Here is a 14,053-nt window from a genome sequence, read left to right as displayed (position 1 = left end):
GAAATCCTAGTTGAGGGAAATTAAACATGGTAATTGTAGAAGGGGTGTATTATTTGATATTGAAGTTACTTTATGTATAAATGGCATATTTTACATAAAAAAATAAAAAATAAAAAAATAGATCTAGAGCGAAAAAAGATTGACCCTGACATATTCAGGCCCAAACAGTTTCAGAGATGATATAAATAAATTAAATTATTTAATATATATATATATATATATATATATTATTTATAATATCTTTTATTGTCTCAATGTAGATTATTAAATGGAAATTCTAGGAGCTCTAAAATATCATCTTTTAAAATAATGTTTTCTTCTACCTCCCTTCCAGCTGACATCATATCCACGGTTGAGTTCAACCCGACAGGAGAACTCCTGGCCACTGGGGACAAAGGTGGACGAGTGGTGGTCTTCCAGAGAGAACAGGAGGTAATTCGGGGTAGACATTGTATTCACCGAAATCTACAGAGTATAACTACTCACCAATCATGATTATGAATATTAAAACTGCTGTTTATAAAACAGATCTAAAATCTGAATGCGTACAGTGTATCACACCCAACATCACTATACCCAAACCACAAAATAGAAGGACTATGAATAAAGTAGTCTTGACAATATGGTAGTCCTGATATAACTGAATATTGACTGAATTAGTTTGTGTGTGTGTGTGTGTGTGTGTGTTTGTCGGTTACAAACCTTCAAAGATCTAAAAACCCCTCAATGTTTTGTCTAGCATCACAAAAGTGTGAAAACCTTGCCGTCTGCTCCTCCTCGTCTCACTCTCGCATCATCTTTAAAGAGATTTCATGGTGTCTGTTAATCCTCACCCCATGATTCATGCCCCACTCTGTTTCAGACCCCCTTTAACCCCCTCCCTCCCACCGAGGGCAAATCTGTTTCCATTAATACCCTCTTCTTCTCTCGGCCTGTGTGAGTTCTGCTTATTGATTTAGACGCTTCCCAAGGTGAGAACTGACCCTGAAGGGTTCCTCGCTCTGATCGGCATTCAGATTTTCCTCTGACACAGACCACCTTTGTGCCTTGAGATCCTGACCTGCCCCTCTTGTATTTCACGGCCTTCAGCAACAAAGAAAAAAATCAACACGCATTCCACATACGACTGTAAAAGAGCGACACAGAGAGACTTAATATAAGCCAATGTTTGATGCCACTAATTATGTCCTAAATGTATAATTAGGTTCAAGCGTTTTAAATGTAGACTGCTGTATGATTTGTAAATGCGATCCTCTGGTAATGTGGGGGATGCATTTTTCACTCATGATATACATTAAATAGGCAGTGATTTAAACTGTAAAAATAGGCAGTGAAACAAAGCAATGCACCAAATACACATATAATGTATTTTTGATTAGTAGCATTTGCAGACTATGCAATTTTTTTTAAATCCATAAACAACTTGTATCATTGCAGAGTAAGAACCACCCTCACCGTCGGGGAGAGTACAATGTTTACAGCACCTTTCAGAGCCACGAGCCCGAATTTGACTACTTGAAAAGCCTAGAGATTGAGGAGAAGATCAACAAGATCCGCTGGCTGCCTCAACAGAATGCCGCCTATTTCCTCCTGTCCACCAATGGTGAGCAAACACGATGCGTTCTCTTCATATGATCTGATGCTTCTCACTTTCCTGTTGGAAAGACTTGTTGGTCACTAGCATATGTGTGTTTTGGATGTTGGCCCTCATCACGGGACGTTAATGTGCTGTTTTCTTTACTAGATATTTGTGGTGTTGCATATAACTTTCCTTAACTTTCTCACTATTTAGAAAAAAATACAATATATTGAATTGTTGGAATTAAAAGGGTGTTCTTTAAAGAACAAATAACGTGCTTTAAGCTATATGTTATTTTTCATTGTGGTACAAAGTTTGTGAAATATGGGGAAAATACCATATAGAACCATGTGTCAAAATATTTTCTTGAAAAAAATCCATCTTTTTCTATACTGTATATATAGCCTACTGTATACACTACTGGCCAAAGGTTTGGGGTCAGATTCTTTTTTACATTATTATTATTTTTTAAGATTGTAGTTTTTGAAAGAAAATTCAAGGCTGCATTAAATTGATCTAAAATGACAGTAAAGACATTTATAATGTTACAATTTTTTATTTATTTTTTATAAATGCTGGTCATCAAAAAATACTTTAAAAAAAACATATCACAGTTTCCACAAGAACATTAAGCCGCACAACTGTTTTCAACAGATAATAATAAGAAATGTTTGATAAGAAAAATCACGTGACACTGAAGACTGGAGTAATGGAAATTTAGCTTGCTGTCACAGTAATAAATTGCATTTTAAAATATATTGAAACAGAATATTTTAAATTGTAATAATATTTCACATTTGTACAATGAGTGTCTATATATATATATATATATATATATATAGAGAGAGAGAGAGAGAGAGAGAGAGAGAGAGAGAGAGAGAGAGAGAGAGAGAGAGAGAGATTTTTGCCTGCATAATTACTAGTAGGCAGAAATCTGAGAACTGAAATGGTACATTGATTTATAAATTTAACATTTGTTGTTTACAGTGCCTTTTTGAGCAGTTAGGCTGTTAAAGACTTTTTTCTGCCGAGTAACTGCAGGCAATTAAAAGTAGCTGACATTCATCAGTTTTCCAGGCTCTGGCGAAGCTATAGTCCTGTTTTGATGGACACATCAGAGCAGTTAGGTATACAGACAACAGCAGGGTCCAGTCAGGTGAATTGGGAGATCCTGTCTATTTTGTCGTGCCAGCTAAGTTCACCCTTTTTTGGTCCACTGTAAAGCGGCCAGTGCAGTTTTTCTCTGCTACTAACATCACAAACACTGCTTCCACCGTACACATTGTTGCTCATATCATCTCTCTTCCCAGATAAAACAGTGAAGCTATGGAAAATCAGTGAGCGAGACAAAAGACCAGAGGGCTACAATCTGAAGGATGAAGATGGCAGGATACGGGACCCGACCACCATCACAGCTCTGAGGGTAAGCAAAATCCCTTAAAATGAAGACAGTTCACTCGCCGGTCTTTTTGCAAAGCCCAGTGGCAACAGACATACAAATACAACACTTCCCACACGTCCAATCCTGCTCTTGGAGGGCCACTTGTCCCTCTCAATACCTATGGGGGTTATAGCCCTGCTAAAGGCACTGAGAGATTAATTTTTTTCTTGTCTTCCCCTAGCCATGCGGTCTCCCCAAGCATGAGGAGAAAGGGAGTCTTAATCTGTTGGCTCTAGTATGTGAAGGGAAAAAAATAAGGTCAAGCTCTGTTGTAATTTGGCAGCCATAGCTTCCCCAGTGGAGGTGGGCACTCCTAGCGCAACAGAGGAGGATTATGGGTTGGAATTTCATATCTCGCCAAATACAGCTGACAAGGTAGGGGGTTTGGGGAGTATTTTAGAGACTTGGTCTCATCGAATTTTAGATGGAGCTGTTGTTTGAGGTGTGAGAGTGGAGGAAGGCCTGTGCCAGTGTGGACCCACAGGAATATACCCTCCTACATACATGGATTTACTCTGTATAAGTGGAACATGTCCAGGGGTGACCCGCTGCTACAGCTGGGGGCAGCTGATAAATGTCAAGTGTTAATGTTGTTGATACTGTGGTATTCTCTCCTGGGAATCATTAGATTAATGCCAGGCAGGGTCTTTTTTTTGTAATTTCTTCCTCTTTCTGAGTATGTATGGCTTTTTTTCTCCTTTGGATTTTGTTTTGGCAGCTGCCTAAGAGACATTGAGTAATTGATTAGTTAAAAACTAAACATTTCTATAATTTAATGAGGTTTGGGAGAAGACTGCAAGAAAAACCAAAGACCTCCACTTTTCCTTTGAGAAGATCTCGGAAAGTATGTGTTGTTTGCTGTTGCTTTTAGGCAGCTGATTCGACACTCGGAAATGCAAATAAGTTTATCCCTGACGTGGGGCATTTTTAGAAACGTTAGTGTAATTGAACTGTTTTAATTATACATTGCCTTGTCGGACCCAGCTGCTCTCATTAGGACAACACAAGTTTGATGCTATCGTTATTCATGAATAAAGGCCCTTGCACACCGAGGCCGAAATTATCGCATGCGTTTTTTCGCATTCGTGATTCGGTGGCTCTGAATTGTCAAAACACCATTCAAGATGCTTGCTAAGATTGCGAAAAACGTAGAAAATCGATCCTGATTCAAAACATTTTTTGACGGACGAAAGTTTCGGAGGCAAGCGTGATTGACATAACGTGAGGTTGTATTTATTTTTTAACGTGCGAAAATTGCGGACGCGTATAGGGCCTTAACAATTGTTAAATATTAGTTAATTGCAATTTGTTAAATGCAGTTATTTAAAATACCTTTTTTGACCCAAGTAAATATAGTATAATATAATTTTGCCTTCATCCAAATACTTGGCGGGAAATACTTTCCCTATTTGAGAATCTTTCAGTAATTATGATATTGATTTATCCAGCAGTCATCCACTCAGAAAGATGTCAATATTCAACCCCAGTTTAATCCCGTCATCGTAGAATGATGCTTTATTTTGTCCACTGGGCTTGGATTGACCCTCACATAATGGGTGACTTAGGAGGTCGATTTAAAATCGCATTATGGGAGCAGAAAATGCAATTCTTAGACTTCACTGGAACGTAATAAACTATCCAAAGCTTAAAGTAACTGTTGATGCCCTGTGGGTTCTCATACAATTATTGCCAAAAGAACAGATGTCCAGGATCAGTCTTGGAGGATAAGACACTTAAAGCAACACGAAATCAAAGCCATTCACTGGTTGTTTTCCCAAACTGTGTAAACACTGTGACAGTTGGGCTGACACGTCAACTTCTGGTTTAACAAAAGCGTAGGTTTCAGGGCAGGACAACCTGTATTTGACTTCACTCACACTCAAAAATATGCATTTCATTTGCACGACAAATTTAATTTCAGTTTTGAGTCCATGTCGACTTAAAGTAAAAATGTAAGTTGATTAAGATTGTACATGTTAATATTACTGGTTACCAAATCTGGGACAGTTCCAGGTATTTCGACCTGCATCCATTATTCATTTAGCCTGAATTTACACCTCTCTTTCCTTTGAGGATACAGTAGACTGGTGGCTCTGGATAGGGGATATATTTAGGAGAGTGTTCTTGAGACGGCTGTAATGTGTTCAGGGCAGCAGTTCCATCAGCTTTTCCTTAACTAACACTGCAGCCCACTGGAGACCAGAGCAAGGAGAGTTGAAATCCTCTCCCAAATGTGTGTGTGCGCACAAAATCAGGGCATTTATCACTTTGCACAGACTGAGCAGAGAGATAAAGGGGGAGGTGAGGGTGGATCCCTCTCAGGGACTCCACAGGGTACATCTGCCCCGACTGTTATCCAGAGCGATGAGTGTTTACTGCCTTCATCTCTGTCTGCACTCCAAACATGAGGGGATTCACCCAGCAAAATTGTTTCTGCTGGGGGGAGGGGGTTGTCACTGTCAATAAAACAGTGAATCTGAGACATCTTTAGGAAGACATGTACGCTTTGTGTTTGATTCGAAGACAAAGAAACATGATGGCTAAAAGGATGTTTGGTTTTGTTAGCCTAAGAAAAGCAGCCTAGTGGAAAAATGATACTTTCCAGGGACGCAATGGTTTCCGGGGAACAATCTCATACAGATGTTTTTATGTTTTGCAAAACAAAAACATTTGGATTTTTGTTATTATACTGAACCCCATAGAGTTAAATCTGCTCCTCGATTTTTTCCTTTTTGTATCAGTTATTTTTGTTGACTTACTTTAGACAATCAGTCAGGGATTTTCAGTGACTCTTTCTGCAGGTTACATTGTTTCACCAGTAGGTCGTGACATTTGACTGTCTTTATGAACGAGTCATTTAATCGTTAACTCAACTGAGTCGTTCAAAAACACTGATTCATTGAGGTATGAAACAAGTGACTATCTTTGAATCATTCACTTAACCAATTCATTCAAAAACACTAATTCATTTAGGAATAAAATAGGGACTGGCTAGCCTAGAAATCTAGACGCACCCTAGCGGCAGCAAAATTAATTTTGCACCCAGTGTAGTCTAGCAACTCTCCGTTGACTTTCGAGCTGGAAAAACCAAACTCTAGTCAGGCCAATCAAATCATGTATAGAGTCGGTGGGCGGGCTTAACATAATGACGACAGAGTTGTGACGGTTCCGTGTGAATTCCCTGCTACTTGAAAACAAAGAATAGCTGCTGCTGGCGAACAGCGGTCTTTCGAATCCGCTTTGGCCGCGACTCTGGAGGACTTGGAGTTAAGCTTTTCTTTGAGAAAAGAACAAAGAACGGCACTTAAGTCAATCTTAAAAAAAGATGTGTTCATAGTTTTGCTGACCAGATACGGCAAAAGTTGAATCTATCAACTAGCTCCGCTGGTGGGAAAACGCTCTGGTTGGTTGAAGCGCTGTCCTATTGCGTGCAGAGGGAATTTGAAAGACAACCGTTTATCCCGCCCCTCGGATTGAGCCGTGCCAATGGTGAGTTGCCAGACCTAACATCTTTATGTAGGTCTGGCTTGCCAGGCTAGGGACTGGCTGCATCTGAATATGCATACTTTCCTATATAGTAGGCAAAAATCAATATGGCTACGTCCACACTCTTAGATTTTGGGATTGACAACCACGTTTACTTACACAGGTGTGAATTTTGTTCAAATTACAAAACAGCAACTTACAGTAGCATCTCGAATACTGCCTGGTTGAACGTGCAACGGGAGTCAAGCTCTTATCAGTAACCATGAATCAGCGTCTTTGAACTAATCAGTTGAGTTAATGATGACATGACTCCTTCACAGTGACCAAAGTAATATTAAGGATGGTGACATCAATAAAACTAAAACTCAGTCACAAGTTCAGCCGTCAAATCTGGCAATACATGTTTTTATATATCTGGATGGAGAGCGGAGCATTTGAGTCACGCGTAAAACCCAAAACTGACGGGGGCAGCTCCAGTGAAGAAGAGTGAGTGGATCTAAAATCTTCAGATCACACACAGCTCATATCTCTGTCGCTGTGTGGGAACGTAACCGTATTAAAGACTAATATACAGGAATGACAACCGTATTCCGCTGCTGTGTGAACATAGCCTATGTGGAAAGAATAGTATGCCTGAATTCATTAACAATCATTAAAAATCTATCAGTTTGACATAACAACTGTGCCATTCGGTTTTGAATTTTTTAACAAATAATAGTAAGGCCAGCAGTGGACTGTGCTGAAAGAAAAACACATTTTACTACTCCACATACTCTCGGATTCCATGCTGATTTATGATTTCCATTTTAACATTAAATCCGTAATGATTTAAGATATGAATTATGTATAATGTGTTAATAAAGTGTACCCACATATTCAACCCCCTCTTATCATTAGTGACTGAATATCCCAGCAGTCAAACTTAATTAACACTTGATTGAGAGATAATAGCTTCAATCAGTCTCGACTGGTCCTGTCAACTGAATCCATGACGCTATGCTCCATGGGCTAATTTTATTATTAAAAGCACATGTGGGGTGGTAGAGGACATACCGGAAATCTGAAAGACCAAATTAGAGTCACAATTTCTGTCACAATACAACAAATCTGAATCCTCCTAAAATGTGCTTTATATATATATATTTTCTATTTAGAGTGAAATGTGACGTAAATTAAATTTGTCAGATTAGAACACAATATTTTTGAGCGGAATTTTTTTTTTGTATGAAATAACAGACTTGCTTTCACATATTATATGTGAAATTAATAATTAAAGTGGTAAAGGCTATTGAAAATGTATTTCTAATGTATACATCAACAATAGGACATCCCTCACCCCACCCCCACTCTCTAACAGAAATGAAAAGATGGAGTTCGCATGTGTTAGGTGATAATGACCTGGCATGGTAGCGTGTGCCCCTCCTCCACGTCCCACTGCTCGGTGATGAGCGTTCCTCATCTCTGTAGTGAGTAGGACATGTCTGCCATGCCGCTTCTGTCATTAGTGGAGGGCTGCGCGCATTAAAACCCTCATGGGGAGTCAGACACTGACTGCGACGCAATACCCCTCCAGTGAAGCACATGTAGGAGCATCAGCCCAATGATTAGTCATTATTAAAGAGACGGTAGACCTGTGTTTCCTATTACCACACTGCATTGTGGGAGCTTGACTCCACATGTCTTCAGATCTTGACCGAGTAGCTTTAGGAATTGGCCAGATCCAGGTGTGGGCAAGTAGTTTGAGAACAAAAGACCACCTCTGTTTTTTCAGATGCAGGTGCATCTGTGTTTTTTCCTGAGCAAAAAAACGAAACAAAACAATAATATATGTTGTATAGTAAAAAGTGTTTTTCAGTGGTTAATGTACAGTAGATACTGATATTTGGAGAAAAGGGTAAATGATGACTCATGTAATTCCAATTTATAAAACAGATACAGTGTTTCAAAACAGTGTTTCAGTAGAGCTAGAATACAGAATAGAGTAGGGATACACAATTTATCGACACCATATAGGTGTCGGCCAATATATGTTCATTTTTAATGTTATCGTTATCGGCCCAATAAGAAAATTTGGCAGATATATTAAAGCCGATAAATAATGGATTATTTCCTTAAGTTGAGATACTTCAGATGCACACTGTTCGCCATGATGGTTTTGAATTGCTTGAAATATGATTGGATTCCCTTCAAAAAAAGGAAAATACAGTTGAGTGCAACATGTGCAGCGCAAGTCTGTTATACAGGCTACATAAAATTATAATGAGAACATTATTATAATTATGTGCTTGGGACATGAATTTTAATGGTGATACTTTTGTTTTTGAAATCAGGTTAAAATTATATACAAATTTGGATTTACTTTTTCTGCCAATTTATCAGTTATCGGCTATTCAAATATAAAGAATTATCGGTTATCGGTATCGGCTAAAATTTTCATATCAGTGCATCCCTAAAATATAGTAACAGATTTGATGCAAAACATCTGTTTTTACTGCACTTGGAGAATGCATAGAGACCAACTAATACCCTTGACAGTTTTATATAATTAATATTATATATCACAATATAGCAAGGCCTCTCAAACCACATTACTTTTAGAAATATACAGAATTGCTGATATTAAATGACCACTTATTTTAGACAGTATTTACTCAAGATTCCCTATAATGTATTTTAAAGCAGAAATTGAGCATGCTAATTTTGTTCAGATTAATCAGTCTGACTAAATTAGGCATTCACTAATGGGAAGGATATCCATCCATTTTCCAAATCCCCATGTAGGGTCTCAAGGATGCTGAAGCCTATCCCAGCGTCTTAGACTGCCCATCCATCCAGGGTGTTTCCCTGCTTTTGGCCTATCACAGAGCTAATACACACGGTCTATTCTCCAGTTCACTTATCCTGCATGTCTTTGGATCGTTGCCGAAACCGGAATTCAGTGAGACTCAAACCAGGGACCATCCTGCACGCATATCTTAGTATTTGCTGCAAATATTGACATTATTTCCTTTCTTTGTCTGTCTCTTTTCTTAACCATGTGTCTTCCCCCTCCTCTCAGGTGCCTGTGTTGAGACCCATGGACTTGATGGTGGAGGCAACACCTCGTCGCATTTTCTCTAATGCTCACACCTATCACATCAACTCCATCTCGGTCAACAGCGACTACGAAACATACATGTCCACAGATGACCTGAGGATCAACCTGTGGAACTTGGAGATCACAAACCGAAGCTTTAGTATCCTTTTACAATTTCAGATGGTTGCATGTCTGCATTTTTTTTGTGTGTGTGTCTATGATTGAAAAGAATTGAGATCATTCAATTCATCGATAGTAACTTTTACCTTTTTGGCTATAAAGTAAATAGTTCAAGTTTTAACATAAATTTAGAACAGTCTATCTTTCCATTCTGTAAACCACTTGTTCAATGTGGGTTTGCTGGAGCCTATCCCAGCACCTTGGGGCGAATACAGGGAAACACCCTGGACGGTTAGCCAGTCCATTACAAACAGACACACACAATCACTCACACCTCCGAGCAATTTATTGTCTCCGAGCTAACCCGGAGGAAACCACACCATCACAGGAAGAATATACAGATTCCAGACAGAAAGACCTCCTTGCTCAGCCAGGCTTTGAACCTATTAGAAGAATCAAATTGTAAAATTCTAATACTTTAAGTAATGTCCCAAGTAAACATGGCATTGGCTATATTGGACTATATGCCTGTTACTTGATGGAAGAATTGATTCAAACTGCAATATTATAAAAGTTAAGCCTTTGTCACTGCATTCCTCAGCCATTGTAAAATCACGGTAATGCCCCACCTTTTGTGACTTATTGCTTTATCTTCCCAGAAATCACTTTGTATCCAGACACAATAAATACTGACAGGCTTTTGTTACTAAATTAAGAACAAAAGGATTCAGCTAAACCAGCAATCAAACAAACCCAATAAGCCACCTGCAGACTGTCTCTGCTGTCACTTAATTCTGACAGATAACACCTCTGTGATACACATTACGCCCATTACCCTTTATCAAGTGTCTGCCACTAATCCTGACCCCTGCTTCCCCTCCTAAAGGTAAATAGTGTCCAGCTTACCCAAGCACGCATCCCTATCGATCATTATTGATTACTGTTCTCAAGGACCCCTCAGAGCTGAGATGAGGAGTCTGTGGACAGTCTGTATTGGTGATTTTGTGGAGTCGCTCAAGGGAGTTGTGGAGATGATAAAGCCTGCTATTTGCCAACGGTCACACTGTAAATGTATGATCCTCGCTGCATGTCGTGATGGATAGCCTGTCCCTACCCAACACCAACAGATGGATGTAATGCTATATTTATGGCTCCTGGAACTCTTTTATTTGACGTTTTTGATATAAGCCAGTTGTGAAAGCACAGATGCCAGATTCCCCTGTGAGAAATTTAGCATGAGGGATTTTATCAGTTGCGGATTAACCTTTTTGAAAGATTATTCATCCAGTAATTTGGGAGATTTAGATCTGATGCAATCCAATACACGTAGAGCCAGACACGTGAATCAAGCAGGACATTTATTAAAAGGGATTTGATGATTCATGGGGAATAGGATTGTGGATCCTTCACTCTCTCTACTCAGATATTGTGGACATAAAGCCAGCCAACATGGAAGAGTTGACAGAGGTGATCACAGCGGCAGAGTTTCACCCTAACCAATGCAACACGTTTGTCTACAGTAGCAGCAAGGGCTCCATAAGATTGTGCGACATGAGAACCTCCGCACTTTGTGACAACCACTCTAAATGTGAGTTTCCTTAGTCTTTGATTCTTTTTTTAATCTTTTGACTGAGATGTGCTGTTCATTTAGTCTGCCAACTTACTGCAGCCATTAGATCTTTTTCTCAAGATCTTGGTTTAAACCAAATAGGGTTATGAAATTTCTCAGAGTTGGGGTCACAACCAGACCTTCTGGATATCTCATTTATCTGACACCCATGTCAGACTCTCTAATTAATAAGCTGATGAGTTTATACAGGTGTGTTTGATTAGGGAAATAGGAGGCCTTCAAGGAGCAGGATTGAACACCCCTCCATTTTTTTTGGCTAGTCAGTAGACGTAGATCATATCAGCAAACACACTGTGAGATGATCATGCAAAATTTCTGACGCTGTCAGAATCAGAAAATGATCGCAGGCTGTCTTTGGTCGTAAGACCGTGACAACGATCGTCTTTGAACCTCTCTCACTGTACGACGTAGGAGCACCATTTAGGAGCCACACCCATTGAAATCACCACGACATCATCTTTCGTCTGGGACAACCCAAAATTGTACAATGTGTACCGGGCATAAGATTCTGGAAATGACTGTAGTCTTATCTTAGACTCTAAACCAGGGGTGTCAAAAAGGGGCCACAGCTTCAACCTTAATTAAACGCACCTGATCCAAACTACTCTGAAAACTACTGGTATGTGTGTTGGAGCAGGGTTGGAACTAAACTCTGTAGGACTGTGGCCCACCAGGAACTGAGTTTGGCACCCCTGCCCTAAACCTACACCAAGATCCTGACCAAAACACCAAGTAATGAGATTCAGACAAAGGCCATGAGAGGTCTCATGACTAAGACCACTAGATCAAGGCCTCAACTCTGCTCCTGAAATATTACTCATCTGTATCTTATTGTTTCTCCCTATCAGTATTTGAGGAACCAGAAGACCCCAGTAATCGCTCCTTCTTCTCAGAGATCATCTCCTCCATCTCAGATGTGAAATTCAGCCACAGTGGACGCTACTTGATGACTCGTGACTATCTCACAGTGAGGGTGTGGGATGTCAACATGGAGAGCAAGCCTTTGGAAACTTACCAGGTACTTGCTCTGCAGATTAGACCATGACCAATGACTACAGTCATTATGGGTTTATAAAACAAGTCTTGTCATTTTCGGTCAAATACTCCGCAAGATACTGATCGTCTGTGCTTTCGGTTCTTTCTTTGACAGGTCCATGACTACCTTAGGAGTAAGCTATGCTCTCTGTACGAAAACGACTGCATCTTCGACAAGTTTGAATGTGTCTGGAATGGAACTGACAGGTGTGTCAAAAGCAGGTGTGTCCAGTCCTCCTCCTGGATGTCCACATTCCAGTGTTTAGCTGTATCCTGGAACTTTTGAGCAATCCTGAAGACCTTGATTAGTGGTTCAGATGTTTAATTAGGGTTGGAGGAAAACTCTACTGGAAGGTGGCCCTCCAGGAGCAGGATTGGACAAATCCCTGGTCAAAAGCAATCAGGTTTTGCAAATTGATTTTAGACTGTATATAGCAGATATCAGGTAATAAGAACTAATAATTGTCTTTTCCCTTTCCCATTAGTGTCCTAATGACAGGCTCCTACAACAATTTCTTCCGTATGTTCGATCGGAACACTAAGCGTGATGTGACTCTCGAGGCCTCGCGGGAGAACAGCAAACCCAGAGCCATCCTCAAGCCACGCAAAGTTTGTGTTGGCGGCAAGCGTCGGAAAGACGAAATCAGTGTGGACAGTCTGGACTTCAGTAAGAAGATCCTACACACTGCATGGCACCCCTACGAGAACATCATTGCTGTGGCTGCCACCAACAACCTCTACATATTTCAGGACAAGGTCAACTAGCATGATGTCTCGTTATCACAGCGACAAAAGGCACCATTTCTCTAGATGGCTTGAGAGTGGAAAGGTTGGACTCACTAGCATTGAACTTGTGAGAAACATCTAGATGAGCGTTTGCCTTTACAGCAGGTTTGATACGGCACTGAATCTAAACAAAGGAAACTTGAAGGTGCACTGCAAACCACGGACAATGACACGGCTGTTGGACTGCTTTTGTTTTTAATTTCTTCAAATGTTCTTGCTCTCTGTAGGTTTATTGGTTATGCACAGCAATACAGAGAGGATCCTTTTACTTTTAATGTAGCTGATGGCCCTTTCACATGACTCGTATCAGGGTTTGACCGCTCTAACCTTCATGAGAAGCGTTGTAGATGACCTTCGGTAGCAAGAAAGAAGAAATGTACAAAATGAAAATAGTGAAAGCAACCAAAATGTTTAGTGTTGAAAAAAAAAAGTCATCCTTTGAAAGAAGGAAAAAACTTGAATGTGTTCCTCTGAATGCCATGATATGCATTTGTAGTCTGAGCAGAGGCTCAGCCTCTTCCATCTTGCTGGCATCATTCATGTAATGTCATGCAATCATTGGATATGCTTCAATAGTTAAACTTAAACGGCAAATCAAATGTGCGTGAAACATTTTAGCTTGACACCATGCTGTAGCATAACATTGAGTCATGTGAAAGGGCCTTATCGACTGAGTCAGTATTCAGCCTACATCCGATTCTCACCTCTTGGCAGGACAGAGGACGCAGATGGCTTTGATAATTGAATATGTTGTTGTGGCTGTTGAGGTAATCAACTTTTCAGCTTATTTTCATTTCTCAGTTTACTTCATGAAAGGTGCATCATCAAAACCCAACTTCAGGGTTGACTGATGCAACCAACAAGGAATGGTGTAAAATTGAAGTAAACGATGTAGCAAAT

At 39.9% G+C, this 14,053-nt stretch overlaps 1 protein-coding gene across 3 annotated transcripts in view; it reads left to right on the top strand.

Moving 5' to 3' along the window:
- The window catches only part of ppp2r2bb (protein phosphatase 2, regulatory subunit B, beta b), a 73,291-nt gene extending 59,265 nt beyond the window's left edge, over window positions 1–14,026 (top strand). For all 3 annotated transcript variants that reach the window (XM_082141858.1, XM_082141859.1, XM_082141860.1), the window contains exons 2-9: window positions 335–432; window positions 1,438–1,603; window positions 2,890–3,002; window positions 9,565–9,742; window positions 11,126–11,290; window positions 12,181–12,350; window positions 12,483–12,574; window positions 12,853–14,026. In XM_082141858.1, the coding sequence (XP_081997984.1) occupies window positions 335–432; window positions 1,438–1,603; window positions 2,890–3,002; window positions 9,565–9,742; window positions 11,126–11,290; window positions 12,181–12,350; window positions 12,483–12,574; window positions 12,853–13,132 (1,262 nt within the window). In that variant the 3' untranslated portion in view covers window positions 13,133–14,026. The remainder of the gene's footprint in view (window positions 1–334; window positions 433–1,437; window positions 1,604–2,889; window positions 3,003–9,564; window positions 9,743–11,125; window positions 11,291–12,180; window positions 12,351–12,482; window positions 12,575–12,852) is intronic.
- Window positions 14,027–14,053: the final 27 nt, after the last annotated feature.

Source organism: Leuciscus leuciscus, assembly GCF_965113295.1.
Source record: "Leuciscus leuciscus genome assembly, chromosome: 16".
NCBI classification, from domain to species: domain Eukaryota; kingdom Metazoa; phylum Chordata; class Actinopteri; order Cypriniformes; family Leuciscidae; genus Leuciscus; species Leuciscus leuciscus.
This window is presented reverse-complemented; position numbering and strand designations above follow the sequence as displayed.